General features: G+C 35.1%; 1 protein-coding gene across 1 annotated transcript in view; it reads right to left on the bottom strand.

Moving 5' to 3' along the window:
- Nucleotides 1–6,812: 6,812 nt before the first annotated feature.
- Nucleotides 6,813–19,416, bottom strand: part of LOC126879709 (zinc finger protein 664-like) — a 34,793-nt gene continuing 22,189 nt past the window's right edge. Inside the window, exon 2 of the mRNA XM_050642902.1 lies at nt 6,813–8,795. Within this exon, the coding sequence (XP_050498859.1) occupies nt 7,807–8,795 (989 nt within the window). The 3' untranslated portion in view covers nt 6,813–7,806. The remainder of the gene's footprint in view (nt 8,796–19,416) is intronic.

Genomic DNA, 19,416 nt, shown 5'->3' with positions numbered 1-19,416 from the left:
ACACATTAACATTTAAATAAAGAATAAACCAAAGGTAGTCTTTAATTAGTAAGCCTAACCATTTAAACTTATATAGTTCTAAACCATTTTAACAACTGTTACTCCTGCATGACAAAAGTATCTGGGTTTTCAAAGAAGAAGAGCAAGCGTAAAATTGAATATTATTGCATAAATTGAATATTACCTCAGCAATAAAACCGGTTTTTCATGGAGAAGATTTACCAGTTCCAGGACCTCGGCAAATTAAATTAAATTAATATTTATTGACGGAAAACTCCATTTTACAATTAAAATTAAAAGTCAAAATTAAACATTGAACAAAAGTTAACTTACATTACTTACAATTAAACTAACGACATCAAAAAATTAAAATCAAATTAGATAATTCACGTGAAATAGTCCTTTTTAAAAGCATTTAGTGTGACTCCCATAAAGTCTATATTTGGAAACATTAGAAACAATTCTATTTAAAGGCATATTTTCTGTATGACGTGTATTGCACGATCTAGCGGATAGCAAGGGACATCTCAAATTCCTAGCTGGAACATAAAAATCTATTCGACCCAGAATACTAGGTGCAACAATAATACCATTTAACACCTTAAATACGAAATTAAGGTCAAAGTATCGCCTGCGATCCTCTAGACGGTGCAAATGAAACATCTGCATGACCTGACTGGAATTCAATTGCATTCCTCTAGTACCTAATCTATACGGCAGATATCTAACGAATTTATTTTGAATCGATTCAATTCGATATTTGTGATTCTCATAACTTGGACTCCAAATCACTGAACAATACTCTAGTAATGAACGAACATAACTCAAAAACAATCTCACAATTACAAACAAATTATTAAAATCATATGACATTCTGATGACTAACCCTAATGTCCGATTAGCACGCGCAATAATGGCATCATAATGATCCACGAAACTTAGCTTACTATCCAGTAACACACCTAAATCCTTAATTACCTGAACCCTAGATAAATCCACATCCACAAAAAATAATATATGAGCATTTCGAAGCATTCAATCTAAGATTATTTTCCTGGCACCAATGTACTAAAGAATCCAAGTCTCTCTGCAAACCCTCACAATCAGATTCTGACCTAATGCATTTAAATATCTTTAAGTCGTTTGCAAATATCAGATACTCAGATTTAAAGTTCCTACCAATATCTTTTTTCAAATACTTTAGATAAGGCTGACTGAATACAAACTGGCCGATAATTTTTGATATCACTATGATCTCCTGCCTTGAAAATAGGACACACAAAGGAATGTTTCCATCTGTTCGGGAAAATTCCCGTCTGGAGAGATTTATTAAGAACATATACTAATGGTTCACACAAGGACACTGCACTTTCTCTTAGGAACAAATTCGGTATCAAATCAGGGCCAGCCCCTTTATTGACATTTAATGACAACAACACATTCAGTAAATTGTCAAAAGTGACTTCGAGGTTACTAATTTCCACCTCCAGCTGTTGTGAGAAAATTTCATTACTCTCCAGGTTATCCAGAGATTTACCATTAAAAGTGCTGTATACAGTACCAAAATGTTTCGCAAACAACTCTGTTATTTTTTGTTTGTCATTCTCACTTTCCTCACCTAGAAACATAGAGCCAGGGAGAGCACCATGTCTGTTAGTTTTATTTTTGATGAACTTCCAAAATCTTTGAAACGTAAGCATTGTAAGACTGCTTAGTGAGTGATGAGCATTCATCTATCAAATTTTTAAATTCAATATAGTGGTGATACTTATTTGTAGTTTTATATTTTTTATGCGCAATCTTTTTGGCAATGACTTTACTCTTAAGTTCAGATGAGAACCAAACAGGAAAATTCGATCTTTTTACAGATATCTTTGGTACAAAAAGTTCAATTGCGTTCCAAATAATGGAATAAAAAGCATCTAAAATGTCATTTACATCCTCTAAACAGTACAACTCGATCTAATTGATCTGAAGCAAATAATTATTCAAGGCACCATAATCCGCCTTGTGAAAGTTATAATTAATATTAGTTTCCAAACTGATATATTGATTATCAAATAGGTAATATTAATGCTTCAAGTGAGGGATGATACCTCACACGTCATTAAAGCTTCCGCTTTTTTTAGATTTAAATAAGTATCAGAGAAACACATATCAAGAATTAAGTCATACTGGTTTTTAAAATAATTATATTGACCTAATCCTAAAAAATTGAACTCGTCACAAAACAAAATTTCAGTATCATTACTTATATTTTTAGCAGTCGTCTCACCGTTTTATATCAGATTTGGTAGATTATAATCCCCAAATAATACTAGATTAGAATCTTTATACTCATTCATAATTAGTTTTACAGTATCAATGTGATTGGAATAAACATCTAATCTAGATCTGGGCTGAATGTAGACACATCCAAAAACATATTTAATGCAATTAATAGTAATTCCAGCAAAAACCTGTTCTACATTTGAACTGGCAATTTCCACTAGACAAGAACTGATATCACTTCTAACTGCTATTAACACTCCACCTCCTCTTGATTTCTGGCTCGAAATATGATCACGGTCCCGACGGTATATAAATCACAGAAAACTTCATTACTTTTAATTTCAGGACCAAGCCAACTCTCTGTTAGGAAAATAACGTCATATGTAGCTGAACAGGATGTCAAATATATTATGTCCTTTAGCTTCGTACGCAGACCACGCACATTTTGGTAGTAAAGTGATAGACTACTATTCATATTTTTTTGGATTCTGGTGGTTTTGTTCTTTTACCTTTGAAATAAACGGGTTACCATTCTTGTATCGTATTGCCAAGTTTGATTCACCATTTCTTCTACGCCTATCAAGTTCTTCACATAATTTCTTGAGATGATTTCGTTGCATTTGAGTAAGATCTGATTTAATCAATATGCTCGATGGCTTCAACTTAAGTTTGTTTTTAAGACATGCAATCACTGTGGTATTATTTTGAAAAATTACCTTAAGGGCACCCAAAGTTCCATTTAACGACAATGTTAACATTATGTCACATAGCTCTGTAACCAAAGCACTTAGTGACCTAATTTTTATTTTATTTTGAAACTACATGTATTGTTTAGTCCAGCGTAGATTTTTGTAAAGTTAGAGTGAAAGAAATATTTATTTTAAATTTTTTTAAAATACTCTTACAAAAAAAAACCCAAAAAAGTTAAGATTTTATTTTTTATTTCACCTGTTTTTGTACATTTTTCAATAAAACTTTACGCGGGACTAGATATTATATATCTACAACTACTGTAAAAATTTGGACCTTCGATCATCTAAGGAACCAGAGATATATGACATCAAAAGTTAAAAACCTAGTATTCGGGAAATCGCAAAGACGTAAAACACTCTAATAGGCTATAAATCTACCGGTACACGGTAAGTTGAGTGCAGACGTTCAGAAAACAAATAGTTTTGTAACCATGGAAATTTTATACTATAATGTGTTATATACCGTTGGAAGGAGAAGATTTCAGAGAATAATTTTTAATGGTAACCCAAAAAACTTAAAAAATTCAATTTTTGGACTTTGGGTGCCCTTAAGTGGTCTTGGCCTGTCACTACTGCTATTACCACAAATTGGGAGAAAGATTGGGCAATGTATGGTGACAAAAGTGAACCTGATGATGTATCAGAAAAGAATGATTCTTATTTTGCCGAAAGCGACGAAAAAGCACCTTATTGCATCCAAGAAGCCGAATTATATGATTGAGTTTCTAGATTACAATAATGGATTTTTTTTAATGGAATTTACTAGCCAGGACAACTTATAATTTTTAGGAACCGTAACCAGGAGCTATCCTCGTATTTTTTCACTATGCAGGATAAAATGTGTGTTTGTGTTAATCCAAATAGTGTTATGGGAAAATTGGGATATGCACAAAATTGTGTACATAAGACTTAATATAGGTAGTTTCTGTTTCTAGTTCTGAACTTATGTGTATAGTATAAAAGAATTTTTATAATAAACAGCCATATTTGATGCATTTTATAACTCCAAATCTAACATTTTACCTGACCAGACAATGTACGGTGGACGCCTACGCAGAAATGCGCGGCACTTTAAGAAGAAGATAACTCAAAACATATACGTGATGGAACATTTTGGTGTTTGAATTTGCATTCAGGACGCTTTAAACTCCCGTAGCTATTTTAACATCAGTTGCAACTTTTTTTTTGTTTATTTGTTGACTAGTGTTATTGGGTTAACTATTTTGATTTCTTTAGATATTTTATTCAGATTCATATTCTTGAAAGTCTACTTCAACAGTCATGTCTTCTTCGATTTCTTCTTCTTCCTCTTGCTGGATGTTCAAAAGTAGACGCTTGTATTGTAATAAGTACTTATATTCACTTGAACTGAACCTTTAGCACTAAAAGAAACAGGTATATGAGCAAGACCTACGGACAATACTGTAGACATTGTTTAGAATAGACAATCTGTTCTTTTTTAAACAATGGTATAGCCAAATGTTTTTCAAGGTCACGTGGATAGAGGAAATTCAGTTATGGGACTGATTATCTTTTGAAGAAATATTTTCAGAATAGTATAATATATTAATATATTGTATAAAAGAGACACAAATAGGCATTTATACTTGTCTTAAGTGCCTGATATGTATATACGTGGCTTATATGAGCATATCATGTATAATGTAACTTTTAAAATCGCGATATCTCAGGAATGGTAACTCTTAGGAAAAAATCGTAAGGACTATTTTTGTAGAGAATGTTAAGATCTACAACTTTGGTTTGAGGGTTTTTTTGATAAAACTTACAGTTTTCAAGAAAAATCCAAAAAATCTCAAATTTTGACGTTTGACCCCGAATAACTTTTGTTGCACACATGGGATCGATGGGGATTTTTAAAACTTTATTTGTTATGGTAAACCCTAGTTCTCCACCAAAATTTGGCTTTTCAGCAATTTTTGTTATTTGCCAACTATTTTGATGTGTAAGTTGACCGGATTATATGTAATAAAAAAAATATTCAAGTTCCCTATTATTAGAGATCTATTTGTTCCTTCTTGAAACTGTTAAAAACTTATATTTATATGTCAATAATGTTTTAGTCTAGGTCTAGATTCTACCTCACAATAATCTATCACTTTTCTGACAAAATATTGACAGTGTAGTGACATAATTGTCTCTAAACCTTTCTGTGCGAATATTTTAATAGTTATTTATGATATAAGTGTTAAAAGTACACGTTTAAGGCACGCATGTGAAAGTTTGCCGAATGAGCGATAGCGAGTTCTGCAATTCACATGAGTGCCTTAAAAATGTACTTTTTAACACGCATATCATACAATATTTTTGTGTTATATATAATGTACCATCGATTTATTAATTATAATTAGACATTATTTTTATTTATGAAACTATTGTTACAATTTTTTGAAAAGGTAGAAGCCAAACAAACATCATTCACATCATTCGAGTAAGGCCCAATTTATACAATTAATAGCGAACGACTTTTATTTTAATATGCAGTTCACAAAAATTAATATTGTAAGGATAAGTGAACTTATAGTGAAGTGGAATTTATTTTTTTCGATGAGAAATATCTAAATGTTGTAATGTTTATATAATTTTTGTGTTTTAATTTTATTTGTCCGTAGAAAGAATGACTTGTCCTATACATTGTATAATATGTCTCAAAGGATGAATAAGTACCTATTTAAATATTTTTTTGTATTATTTTTATTACAAAAGAAATAAAAGTACAATTCTACTGTTAACGTATTTTGTTTACAGTAGAAAGTTTTTAATAATTATAATTGTGAGGATTATACTAAATCGAACCCACAAAATGCTAATATTGATTGGTAATTATTATTATACTACGAGTATAATTTAACAATACCTATATTAATTTATAGTATGTATTCCAATATTAACTTACTATACATATATTTATATCTGCTAGATTTACTTAGGTCCATTTTCCAGGTGTAAAATATCTAATAAATGCAATATTGATTAAATTAAAAATAAAAAAGGTAAAATTGGTATGGGATTCGAACCACGATTATCCATGTCCTGAACCAAAGACCATTTCTCGTCACCACCCGCTCGAACTGTCAAGGCATAATACTCGATAAACTGGGATAGTCACGTCGTCGATATTCCCCTTGAATTAAAAAGAGACTACCAACCTAATAGGCTCATTTTTCTCTGTCGCAACCGTCACCCATTTTAAGATGGCAGGGCGCAATCTAGAGTATTATATATCTATGGAAGTATCGCACGAGTTTGGCAACTGCCACTGTCGCAGTGACAGTTTTAGTTGACATACTTCTCTGATACGTGTAAAGGTGGGAAACAATCAATATAATGTAAATTTATAGGTTAATATCGCTAAATATCCCAGCTCGACTAGTTTCATTTCTTTTTATCTCACAACTTAATACGTTTTCCATCTTTTGTGCTATTTTGCCGATTTTTTTTTTTTTTGTAAGCATTTATTAACAATCAGAATTACATATTTTATAAGCTAATTTGATAACAAGTACAATAACATATATCAATGTATTATTGTACACTAAAATGGCGTTATGAGGTACATCACCCAGCGGTTTCACCTCAGTTTCAGCGAAGATCTATGGGCCATAATCTTCGCAATCTTCTGTTGTTTAGTGGCTGTAGTAATGGTAATATTAATTGGTTGGGGTGGCCTTCCAATTTCTCGTGATGTCTGTTGGCTCTTTCTTGAATTACTGTGCTGACTAATGCCGGTTATTAGCGCGCTCATCACTGTATATAAACAAAATACAAAAACAGAAAATAAAAAATTTATTTGATAAAAAATGGAAGTTTCTTCTTAACAACAAATAATGCAAGTAATGGATGTGACGATTTAATCATAAAAACATGAGGTCTCAGGTTCAGAATCTATTTCTATCATTAGCTCATAATGGTCATCTACATTCTGCATTTCAATGTACTGATGAGAAGTTGTGGGATTTTATTTTTCACGAGTCGTCAGGTCAGTCATGGATTGGTCTACGTCTAAAGGAGCATTTAGACGGGCTAGTTTTTGAAGCGATATGTTGCCGAAAATATATATTTGGTGTGTTTCTGGCAACATTACAGCCATCTAATGAAAATATCGGCGTTTGGCTGAGCCATGTGCAGTGTCTGATGCGTTGCCGATAAAGTCGAACTGCTGTGGAAAATTTTGCATGTTGCTCTGTATTTCCTCTTTATTTCCTGTACTCTGTTGAAATTTAATTTCGTTTTGTCAAAACATACAAAGAAAAGATGAATACGTGGTCAAATGAAATCACAATAAGGTTTATTAATGCAGTACATTTACGTCCAGATTTGTGGAGCTTGGCATACTTCTGGAACTATGAGACAAATGGAAGAGTAGTGCACCCTGAATAAATCCATTAAACTAAAACTGTTAGTATATATAAATAACAATTGCTAATCTTGATGAGATTGGTATTGCATTTCTCATGTTTGATATTTCTTCTCTATTCTTGGCCCTATCATTATTTATTAATAGTTCGAAATCACTTTTTGACATTCTTGTAAAATTCTTAAACAAATAATTGTCTAGCATTATTTCCATACTTAAATTACTCATTGTTTCGCGTTTACTTAGAAAAGCCGTATCCACATTTTCCGTTTTTCATTTTTATGTATCGTCTTAACACGATTAAGGACGCAGCAACTCTCAAGAGAATATTCTCGAGAACGAGAATATACTGGCTGAGAATATTCTCGAGAATAGTCCCGTTCTCGAGAATATTCTCTTCTTACATCACTACTTGTGAGTTTTTTCTCCAGTGTGCACTCTCAAATGATTTTTCAAATGTCCTGCTCGACTAAATTGCTGAAAACAAATTTCACACTTGTGAGGTTTTTCTCCAGTGTGCACTCTCAAATGCACTTTCAACTTTCCTGCTTGACTAAACTTCTTAAAACAGATTTCACACTTGTGAGGTTTTTCTCCCGTGTGCACTCTCAAATGTATTTTTAAAGTACTTGCTTGACTGAACTGCTGAAAACAAATTTCACACTTATAAGGTTTATCTCCCGTGTGCGTTCTCAAATGTCTTTTTAAAGTACCTGCTTCACTAAACTGCTTAAAACATATTTCACACTTGTGAGGTTTTTCTCCAGTGTGCACTCTCAAATGCACTTTCAACTTTCCTGCTTGACTAAACTTCTTAAAACAGATTTCACACTTGTGAGGTTTTTCTCCCGTGTGCACTCTCAAATGTATTTTTAAAGTACTTGCTTCACTGAACTGCTGAAAACAGATTTCACACTTGTGAGGTTTTTCTCTAGTGTGTACTCTCAAATGTCTTTTCAAATCACTTGCTCGACTAAACTGCTGAAAACAGATTTCACACTTATAAGGTTTATCTCCCGTGTGCGTTCTCAAATGTCTTTTTAAAGTACCTGCTTCACTAAACTGCTTAAAACATATTTCACACTTGTGAGGTTTTTCTCCAGTGTGCACTGTCAAATGTCTTTTCAAATGTCCTACTTGACTAAAGTGCTTAAAACAGATTTCACACTTGTGAGGTTTTCCTCTAGTGTGCCTTCTTAAATGTTGTTTCAAATACTGTGTTTTAGAAAACTGTTTGAAACAAATCTCACATTTGTAAGGTCCCTGTCTAGTCTGAACTTTTACATTTTTATTTACAGTTTTTCCTTTGGCGCGTCGACTCGTATAGTGTTGGTTACGGGATGAATGTTCACAAACTGTTTCCATACCTTCTATTTTATTCTCCTCCTGAGTAAAACCTAAAATAGACACCAACTATAAACATTTACTACAAGAGAAAAGTGAATACAGACACAAAATAATAAACAAAGTTAAACATAATCAAACGTCAGGCAGTAAGTCTTAGATCTGCCGTACACAGACACCTTGAAGCAGTTGAGATCGACGGCTTGAAGTAGTGACCGCGCTGTGAACTATAATCTCATATTATAAGATAAGGGACAACTCAGGTAGTCAACAATTGACTGCTTCAGATGCCGACGATGGCCGTTCGTCCGTCCCTGTATGTCGTTAAGTGGTAAACTGCATTTCTGTCTTGTAGATGCATAAGACGCCGTATTATTTTAAACAATACTTTGATAATATACAATAAGTTAATCATAGCTATTCAATAACACAATATTCCATTTAGTCCAGTGAGTTGGTAAAACATTATTTGTAAAATCTGACAAACTATCTAAGAGAACCATTAATTTCAGCTGAGCGGGGCATTATTGTCAGGGTTGAGAAATTTCATAAACAATGGATCTACCTGTTTTATAAAATTAAAACCTTGTTTATATAATTTCACAGCTCAGACAATGGCACGCCGCTCAGCAGAACTATACAGGGTGTCCCGAAAAGATTGGTCATAAATTATACCACAGATTCTGGGGTCAAAAAGAGGTTGATTGAACCTCACTTACCTATATATAATAGTGCACACAAAAAAAGTTACAGCCCTTTGAAGTTACAAAATGAAAATCGATTTTTTTTCATATATCGAAAACTCTTAGAGATTTTTTATTGAAAATAGACATGTGGCTTTCTTATCGCAGCAACATCTTAAAAAAAAGTTAAAGTGAAATTTGTGCACCCCATACAAATTTTATCAGGGTTTTGTTCCCTTAACCCCTCCCCCCAAACTTTTGTGTACGTTCCAATTAAATTATTATTGTGGCACCATTAGTTAAACACAATATTTTTAAAACTTTTTTGCCTCTTAGTACTTTTTCGATAAGCCAGTGTTTATCGAGATATTTTGAATATTTGTCAAATCCACCACATATTTGTATATGGTTAAGTACGATTATATAGACTTATTAATAATCTGAAAATTTATTTATAACTTACATTTTTAGGTCTATTTTGAAAAAGAAGCCACATCTTGATAAAAGGTGACTTATCAAAAAAAAGACTAAGAGGCAAAATTTTAAAAATACTGTGCTTAACTAATGGTATCACAATAATAGTTTAATTGGAACGTACACAAACATTCGGGGGGTTTAAAGGAACAAAACCCCCATAAAATTTTTATGTAAATATATTTAAAAAGAAGCCGCATCTCGATAAAAACTGGCTTATCGAAAAAATACTAAGAGACAAAGAAGTTTTAAAAATGTTGTGTTTAACTGATGGTACCACAATAATGAATTAATTGGAACGTACACAAAAGTTTGGGCGGTTTAAAGGAACAAAACCCTCATAAAATTTTTATGGGATGGAAAAATTTCACTATAATTTTGTTTTAACATGTTCCTGCCATAAGAATGATACATATCTATTTTCAATAAAAAATCTCTAAAAGTTTTCGATATATTGAAAAAAATCGATTTTCATTTTGTAACTTCAAAGAGCTGTAACTTTTTTTATGAGCACATTTGTACTAAGGTAAGTTAGGTTCACTCGAACTATTTTTGACCCCAGAATGTGTGGTATAATTTATGACCAATCTTTTCGGGACACCCTGTATATTACATAGCCATTATAATATTCAGCTCAGCGGGATGCTATTCCTCAAGGTGTGAAATTCTATCAACAAGGGATCTGCCTGTTTTATGGAATAATCCCTTGTTTATTTGAGTACACATTTCCATCAATAGTACCCCGCTGAGCTGAATATTAATGACTCTCTTGGTTTGGTTGCACAACTATAGCATTCGCAACTGCACCAACCCTCCCTATCAACCTTTAGTCTATCTATTAGTCTAGTTCTCAAGGGTTTTGTCAATAGAATACTCTACGCTGTGCAGAGTTAGCTTTAACTTGCTCCGATTAGATTCAGCCCAGGTGTCTGATTTTTAGATGATTTTAGTCTGATTTTTTATGTATTATTGTGTTTCAAATTATCAATCAAAGATAGAATAAAAAATTTATTTTTTATATAACACGGGCACCTAAATTTGATCCACCCTGTATATTGATTTGTAAATATTTATTAGAAGTTAGCGAGCATATAAGTGGGTTTCTCCTTTAATGAGTTTTTCGATGAAGATTTAAAGACTTTTGTGAATAATTAAAGTGAAAGGAAGATTTATTTAGGATTATAATGTAAAAAGATTGTTTATTACGGGACAGGTAGAATCTACAGGTAGAGGTAATTATTAGTTTCTAGAAAAATAGTTTAAAAGAAAGGTGGGAATTTTAATCTCTTTTTGTTTAACCCCGAGTAAATGTTGTAGAATTCCCCGAAAGTAATTATTATGATGGTAGGAATATTTTTGAAAGAATGACTGTTTGTTTTCGAATGAAAAGAGAGGAAGGTGGGGAGATAAATGTTTCTGATTGGCTAGGCACTTTGGAATGGGGAAAGAGAAGCTTGAAAGTTGAGACAGTTTGAGAAAAAAAAGATTATTATGTATTTGGCATCGCTGAAGAGCAGTAAACGTTTTCGTGGATAGTTAGAAAGCAAGTACCAGTGGTTGTTTGATAGTGGAGGATAGAGCTGAAAAGTGGAACGAGAGACAGATCAAACTGAGACGAAATACCTCTTTGATTCTGTATTATTGTGAGAAGGAGAAGAGAGAATTTTTGGAGCTGTTTGAATCGAGTGCTGGTTAAAAGAGGCCGGGCTCGTTGTTTTTGTTGGAGAATTGGTGCTGGTGTGCTGCTAGATTGAAACTTGAGAACGAAGAGGGCTTTGATGGGTAGCCTAACATAGTCAACAAGGGAGAGCTGTTTTGGGTCAAGAGAAGACGTCAGAGTGAGTGAAGCAAAAGGTCAGTCAATTTATGTGAAAGATATTTTTATGTTCGGAAACAAAAATTTTGAGTAAAAGCATATGAATTAAGATTCCAATATTTCAAAACTTAAATAGGAAGTATAAGTAATTTTGCGAATACCTAAATTTGTTTGTTTAGCTTATTTTATCAAAGTCATCGGGAACAAACCGATAAATTGTTATTTGAACTAGAATAAATTTAAGTGGTAAAAATTTCATTCGGACAGCTGTGTCCACAGGTTTTAATTTGATCAATTTTTAGAGTATTGATTTTGATAATAAAAGACAATTCTGTATGCTTATTTTATATTTCTATTTAATTCCTTTTCCTAATATTTTTTCCCGATTAGAACCGACTAAGAGATACTGAAACCACGAGAGAAGATAAGTATAACATAAGATAATTTAGATATTTTTTTTGTATTATAAAAAGGCACCCTGAGATTTTTTTAAATTTTTTTTGTATGATTTGTGACAATTGGATAATTGATTAAATAATTAATTGGAGTAATCAAATAAAGACTAATTGATGTAAAAGTGATAAAAAGTAGATCATAATAACATGGCGAGCCAACGTGTGGCGTGAAGGTATCTCTGGTTGTGAATTTAAAGGGATAGGAAACGGAAAAACAGGTGAAGGAAAATTTATTTGCCCGTCGGAAAAAGTTGATATATTTAAAATGTATGAAATATTTTGAGTTATTTTTTTTATCTAGGTACAAATTTACATATTTATTTTATTTTTGATTGATTTGAATTTGATAAATTTAAAAATTTGTGTGATAAATTGATTATATTTAGGGAGAGAAAAATTTTCGTCTCTACAGCATACAAGGTATTTTTGAATTTCATATCAGGCGGGGATAAATTTAACTACATGCCGACCACCAGAAACAAAAGCAAAGAAAACAAAAAACAAGAGGAACATTTAGAACAAGAAGAACATCTGGAACAAGAAGAACATATAGAACAAGAAGACATTTTCGAAACAACAATCATGGCATCAGAAAAACAAGAATTATCAGGAATAGATAAATTAACTGATGCAACTCCAGTCACAAAAAATGGAAGAAAATCAAAGGGAAACACAACGAAAAATGGATGAAACATAACAAAAAATGGGTCAAAAAATGGATAAAATGCAAGAAAATCAGGAAGAAACAAAACAAGCAATAGAAGAAAACAACAGAAATATAGAGAGTATCAAGAAGGAAATTGTTAAAAAAATTGAAGAGATTGCAGAAAAGAGCGAGAAAGAGGAGATAGAGATTAAAGAAATCAAAATCAAAATGAAGGAGATAAACAATTGCCAGAAAAAGGAACTAGAAAATAAGGAAAATGCTATTCAAGTAGACAGAGAAAAAGTGGAAAAAAGAATCACAGAAATAGAAAAACAAGTCACCGAAAACAAGACGCAACAGAATTTCGGAGAAAGAAGGGAAACGATTATCCATAGTACAGGGGATGTGAAAATAAGATTTGGCGGGGATGTAAAAAAATTACACCCAGTAATTTTCATAAATAATCTAAAAAAGAAAGTACGATACATCGGGAACTTCGAAACAGCCAAAGAAACGATAAGGAACCATCTTAAAGATGAGGCGAGTTTATGGTTTGATAGCAAAGAAGAAGAATTGGACAATTGGCATAAATTCGAACAAAAGTTCCTGAGTTATTTCTGGGGGAAAATACAACAGCTAGAAATAAACAAGGACTTGCAAAATGGGAGATACCATGATAGAATGGGTACTTCAGAAAAAACATAAGCATTACAATTATACAACAATGCAAAACACCTACAGTACAATTATTCGTCCGAACAGCTAGTAGAACTGATAGCCAGACATTTTGAAGATACCTTAGAAGATCACATAACTTTACAAAACTACAAAGATATCGACAGTTTGTGCCAATTCTTACAAATACGAGAAGCAAAAATGAGAGAAAGAGAAATAAGCAGATCGCAAGATAATTATAGACAACGCGAAAATCGAGACTATAGAGATAGAAGACAAAACTTTAGGAGAGATTATACAAGAAGAGAATTTACTCCGAGGAGAGAAAACGAAAATAGAGATAACGGAAGAGGAAACTATGAACAAAGAAATCGGCAATGGAACGAAGACAGATATCAAGAAAACCAGAATAGAAATAACACCCGCACATATCAAGAAGAAATGATAATAGAAGGAATGAACAGGAAAATCGTGGAAACCGATACGGGTCCGACAGACAAAGAGAAAATAGAAGAGCGGTAAACAATACGCAAATAGGTGAATATGAGGATGAGAGACAAAGCGACGAAAGAAGAAACGAAGAAGAGCAGCAAGCGTCTTTTCACGAAGGCGCTCACTAAACACAAAGGAACAAACAGGAATTTTTTGTCACCCGAAGGAATTTATTAAATTAGCAGGAAATAATGATAAAAGAAGTGGAGTAAATTTAAAATTTGTAGATGGTTTTATCAATGAGAAACCAATTAAAATTATGATTGATACTGGTTCGGAAATTACATTGACTAACAGGAAATTAATAAAAGAGGTTGATTTAACGAATTTAATTTACAAAATTCCCAGGGTAAATTTAGTGGGCGCAAATAAACGGATTTTGGCAACAATTTGTTTAGCTTATTTTATCAAAGTCATCGGGAACAAACCGATAAATTGTTATTTGAACTAGAATAAATTTAAGTGGTAAAAATTTCATTCGGACAGCTGTGTCCACAGGTTTTAATTTGATCAATTTTTAGAGTATTGATTTTGATAATAAAAGACAATTCTGTATGCTTATTTTATATTTCTATTTAATTCCTTTTCCTAATATTTTTTCCCGAGTAGAACCAACATAAGAGATACTGAAACCACGAGAGAAGATAAGTATAACATAAGATAATTTAGATATTTTTTTTGTATTATAAAAAGGCACCCTGAGATTTTTTTTTATTTTTTTTTTGTATGATTTGTGACAATTGGATAATTGATTAAATAATTAATTGGAGTAATCAAATAAAGACTAATTGATATAAAAGTAATAAAAAGTAGATCATAATAGTATATTGCCGATGCCAGGATCCATTCTAGTTTAGTGAGCATTATTTTTTTGAAGACTTTTTCTCATTGTGGAATTAGATGCAAAACTAATTACACAACAAGCAGGCTTCAAGCCAGGCAAATCCTGCAGACGTAGAGAGGAGATTTGTGCAGAGAGAAGTAGTGGGAGTAGTCTTGGTAGATCATGACAACCTACGATACAATAAACCATAGAACCCTGCTAACAAAGATCTATAACACTGTGCTAGACTATGATCTTTTTTTTTTTTTTTTTTTTTTTTTTTCGAGGTGGGAATCTTCTTAAGACCGTCTGGGAAGGTGTCCCAGGTGTGTCGGATTCGACCCGCCCTCTCTGTATCACGAGCCGCCTACCGACTAAACCCACCTCCTCTTTCTCCAGCCGACGGGTCTGGAACCGCTCTTAGCGAGCATATCTGACCCGTCGACCTTACTCATAGCTCCCCTCCGGCACTTCTAGCGTGCACTCCATGGATTGGTTGGCCGCTCGGCCGCCCCCCGCACACGCTCCGCACCAGACAGGCCGGTGAAGCGACCGCCTAGCTCAACCCGTGCGCAGATAGGTCGACCGGGGTGTCCCCAGCCCAGGATGGAACGAACCAGAGAATGTCAGTTGGCAGTTACGAGCAACTCCAGTCATTCATACTTTCATCTATCCACGCTGTCTCATCCACCTATTCATACTTTCTTTCATTTAACCCCAAACATTCCTTACTTTCATCTATGCACACTTACTCGTCCACCCATTCATTCTGACATTTAGATGGGACAGTCTGTGTAGGTTGGATGTAAAAGGTCCTTCCCCACTGACTGTCCCAAAACGATACAAAACATGGTATAACATACAAAGAAAGAACTAGAGTAAAAGGAGATGAAAAGAGAAAGTGGAGATAGAATTAGAGAAGAGAGAAGAAAGAGAAAAGAAAGAATAGGAAAGAAGCAAAAGAGAAAGGAAAAGTAAAGATAGAGAACATAAACAGGAAATAGAAAGATAAAATTGATCAAAAGACGATTACTTGTATAGATAAAATTAAGTAAATAAATAAATAAACTACAATAAAATAAATAAATAAATAAATAAATAAAACCATGTAAGAATAAAAATAGACAGTCAGTGTGGTTTGGATGTAAAGGGTCCTCCCCCCTCTGACTGCCCGCCACGACACAAACACATTTTTTAAATAAATAAATATAGTGGTCATGCCGTCTGCAGACGCCTCTCCTTCTCTTCCTTGTGTTTCATTGTCTTGGTGACAAAAGCAATGACCAGGTCGAAGTCTCTCTTGCTATTAATGGCTTTGTCCATTAGCTCGTGTGGCTCACCTAGAGGGGATCCCAGACCCAGCCGCAGCTCGGCACGCCCCGCATGGTACGCAGGGCACACGAACACGACATGCCGCGCGTCATCAACCACCCCACACTCGGGACACAGATCGTCAGCGGTCTTCCCTATACGGTGGGTATATTTTCTGAACGATCCATGCCCCGTCAAAAACTGTGTGAAGTAGTAGTTGACGCGCCGATGCCGACACCCGCACCACCTCACCACATCCGGGATCAAGGATCTCGTCCAGACCGCCTTCTCGACTTCGGCTGCCCATTCCCTCTGCCAAAACTCTATACTTCTCTTTCTTTCTAATGGTCCTGAACCTATTGCCCCGGTGCCCCGTTGGTACATTCGGACTCTCTCTCCAGCCAGGATGTGCACCGGCACAGAACCAGCCACCACCTGTAACGCAATGGTTGATACGGTTCTGTACGCGCTGCACACCCTGATCAGAGGTTTCCTTTGTGCCCTGAGAAGCATGTCTTTATATTTTTTCATCCGGAGGACCTCGTACCATACCGGGGCCCCGTATAATAGTATCGATAGAATGGATTGTAACATAACTGTTCTTTTCTGTGATCCTGGGCCCCCTATGTTTGGCATTAACTTGTTTAGTACCGAGGTCCTTTTTTCAGCCTTTCGACATGCTTCCTGAACGTGTTGTCCGAATGCTAGTCTATCGTCTAACGTGATGCCTAAGTATTTCACGGTCTTTTGGGGTCTTATTTCGGAGCCATTGTACTCGAATATTATGTTGTTTCTGTATCTCGGTCCCCTCAAAATTATCGCTTCAGTTTTCTCTACTGCAAGTTTTAAATCGTTTTCTTCTATCCATTCCGCGGTTCTCTTTATTGCTTGGTTTACTTTTTCTATTATGCCCCAATCGCCTTCGACTAGTAAGGCCAGATCGTCCGCGTATGCAATCGCTTTTACTCCTCTCTCTTTGTTTATTTCTAGTACCCCGTTATATAATATATTCCATAGTGAGGGTCCCAGGACTGACCCCTGGGGTACTCCCGCGGTCATTTTCATCTTCTTTTTCTTTGATATGCATACGGTTCTTTCAAATAGGTAGTCCTTTATTATGTTGGACAAATATTCCGGAGCTCCACATTCGACTATTCTGTCTACAATGAGGCCCCAGTTTGCTGAAAGCGTTTTTTATGTCCAACAGAACAAGGACTACCCACCTTTTCTTGCTTGCCTTTGCCGAGTCCTTTATCCAGGTTGCGGCATCTACTGTCGATCTGCCTTTCCGGAATCCGTACTGTTGATTAGATAACGCTCTCTCATCTTCCAACACGCCCTCCAGTCTCCCCCTGATAAGTCTTTCGTAGAACTTACCAAGGCAGTCCAGGAGGCATATTGGCCGATAAGAGGCTGCCGAATCGGGGGGCTTCCCAGGCTTCAGGAGTAGAACTAAGTTCGCTTCCTTTAAGTCCCTGGGAAACTCTTGCTTCTGCAGTAGGTCATTACATATTCTTCTGATCAAACCTGGTTTCTCTGTTGCTATTATCTTGATTGCCTCTGGAGGCAGCCCGTCGGGGCCGGGAGCTTTCCCCTTCTTCATCTCCTGACCAGCGGTTTTAATTTCATCTTCCGTGAACTCCTCTACCATTGTTGGAAAAATCTTGACAAAGTTTTGGACTGTCTTCGTGGGGAAGAGGAGTTCAGCTGATTCCATCCGCTGGTCCTCGTCAAGTTTATATGGGGCCATTATTTTCAAGGACTTCATGGTAATTTTATATGCGTCGCCCCATATATCCTCATCTAAAGCTTTAATCAGGGTCTGCCACTTTTCTTTTTTACTTTGTTTTATTGTTTTGTTTAATTTTTTCTTCTGTTCTTTGTATATTTCATTGAGCTCGAGGTTGCCCTGGCTTCTCGTGTAATTCCTTCGAGCTCTGAGGCATTTCTCCCGTAGATCTTCAATTTCATCCGTCCACCAGTAGGGAGTTTTTTGGTTGTTTTTCCTTTTCACGGTGGCCAACTTTACTGCGCTCTTGAGTACTCCTCTCAGTTGGCCAAGGTCAGAAATCTCTTCCTCATTTATTTTTCTGACCTCCGATAGGTACGTATTTGTGTTAAAATATGTTTTAGTGTGTCCTATCGGCCGCCTTATTCCCCCTTTAACCTTTATTTCATATTTGATGTATCGGTGGTAGGTAAATAACTGATCGTCGAGAACATCCCAATCGTGGACTCTTCTTGATAGCCCCTCGCTTGCAAAAGTAACGTCAATATGTGTTTGACTGGCCCCCCTTACGAACGTAGGTTTATTATTATTTAGAACTTGGAGGCCAGTCTGGGCTATCCACTCATTCCAGAGTTCCCCCTTTTTGTCGTTTATGGGGGAACCCCACAACCTAGATTTTGCATTGATGTCCCCGGCGATCATAATTTCTTTTTCGTTCGCGGCGGTACTCATTATCTCATCTACTATGTCTTTGTATCTAGGTAGAGGGATGTTCGGAGACACGTAACATGCCAGGAGGCTGAAGTCCCTAAGTCTGATGAGGACATGATTTTCCCCCCTGACAATGGCACGAACTCCCACATCCCCATTCCTAATGAGCACCGCCACGTTTTGCTGGCTATCTTGTACCCACCCACCGACCGATGTAATTTTCTTATTTGGTTCGGGGACGATGAGCAGATCTATTTCTAGCTTGCAGGCTTTTGCGTGGACAAGATCGTGCGATCTGCGCGCTCTGCCCACGTTCACCTGCAGTATCCTTATACCAGGTTGATCCTTGAGGTCCGTTTAGGTTCAGTTCCCTGAGGTCTCGTCTGCAGCGGATTCGCATCCTATTATTAGGTTAAAATGTCTAAAAACTAAAGTGAATAAATAAACAGGTATAGATAAAATAAATAAATAAATAAAAGAAATAAAATGTATATAGATAAAATGTATATAAATAGAAATTTTCAATAAATAGTACATATAGATGAATAAATAAAATAAATAAAATTCAATAATTAAGTTAAATAAATAGAGTGTATAAATAAATTTTATTAAATTGAAATAGTGGTAAGCATAAGGTGTTTTCCGTGAAACTTTGTGAGAGGTGGCCTCCTGTTTCGCAGGTGGGCTGTATAGGGGTCCATTTCTGTTCTCCAGGAAACCATCTCTCACCTTCTTACTTTTATTTTTTTCTTTATGCACCCTTTGGGGGTTCCCTTTCCCTTCCCCTACCATACACCCACGCCCGATAGGCTGGGCATTGCATGCGGTCCATGCGATGACCTTCTTCATTACAAGTGAG

This window comes from Diabrotica virgifera, chromosome 2, assembly GCF_917563875.1.
Source record: "Diabrotica virgifera virgifera chromosome 2, PGI_DIABVI_V3a".
Classification (NCBI taxonomy): domain Eukaryota; kingdom Metazoa; phylum Arthropoda; class Insecta; order Coleoptera; family Chrysomelidae; genus Diabrotica; species Diabrotica virgifera.
The sequence above is the reverse complement of the archived record's forward strand: the minus strand, read 5'-3'. Positions and strand labels throughout refer to the sequence as shown.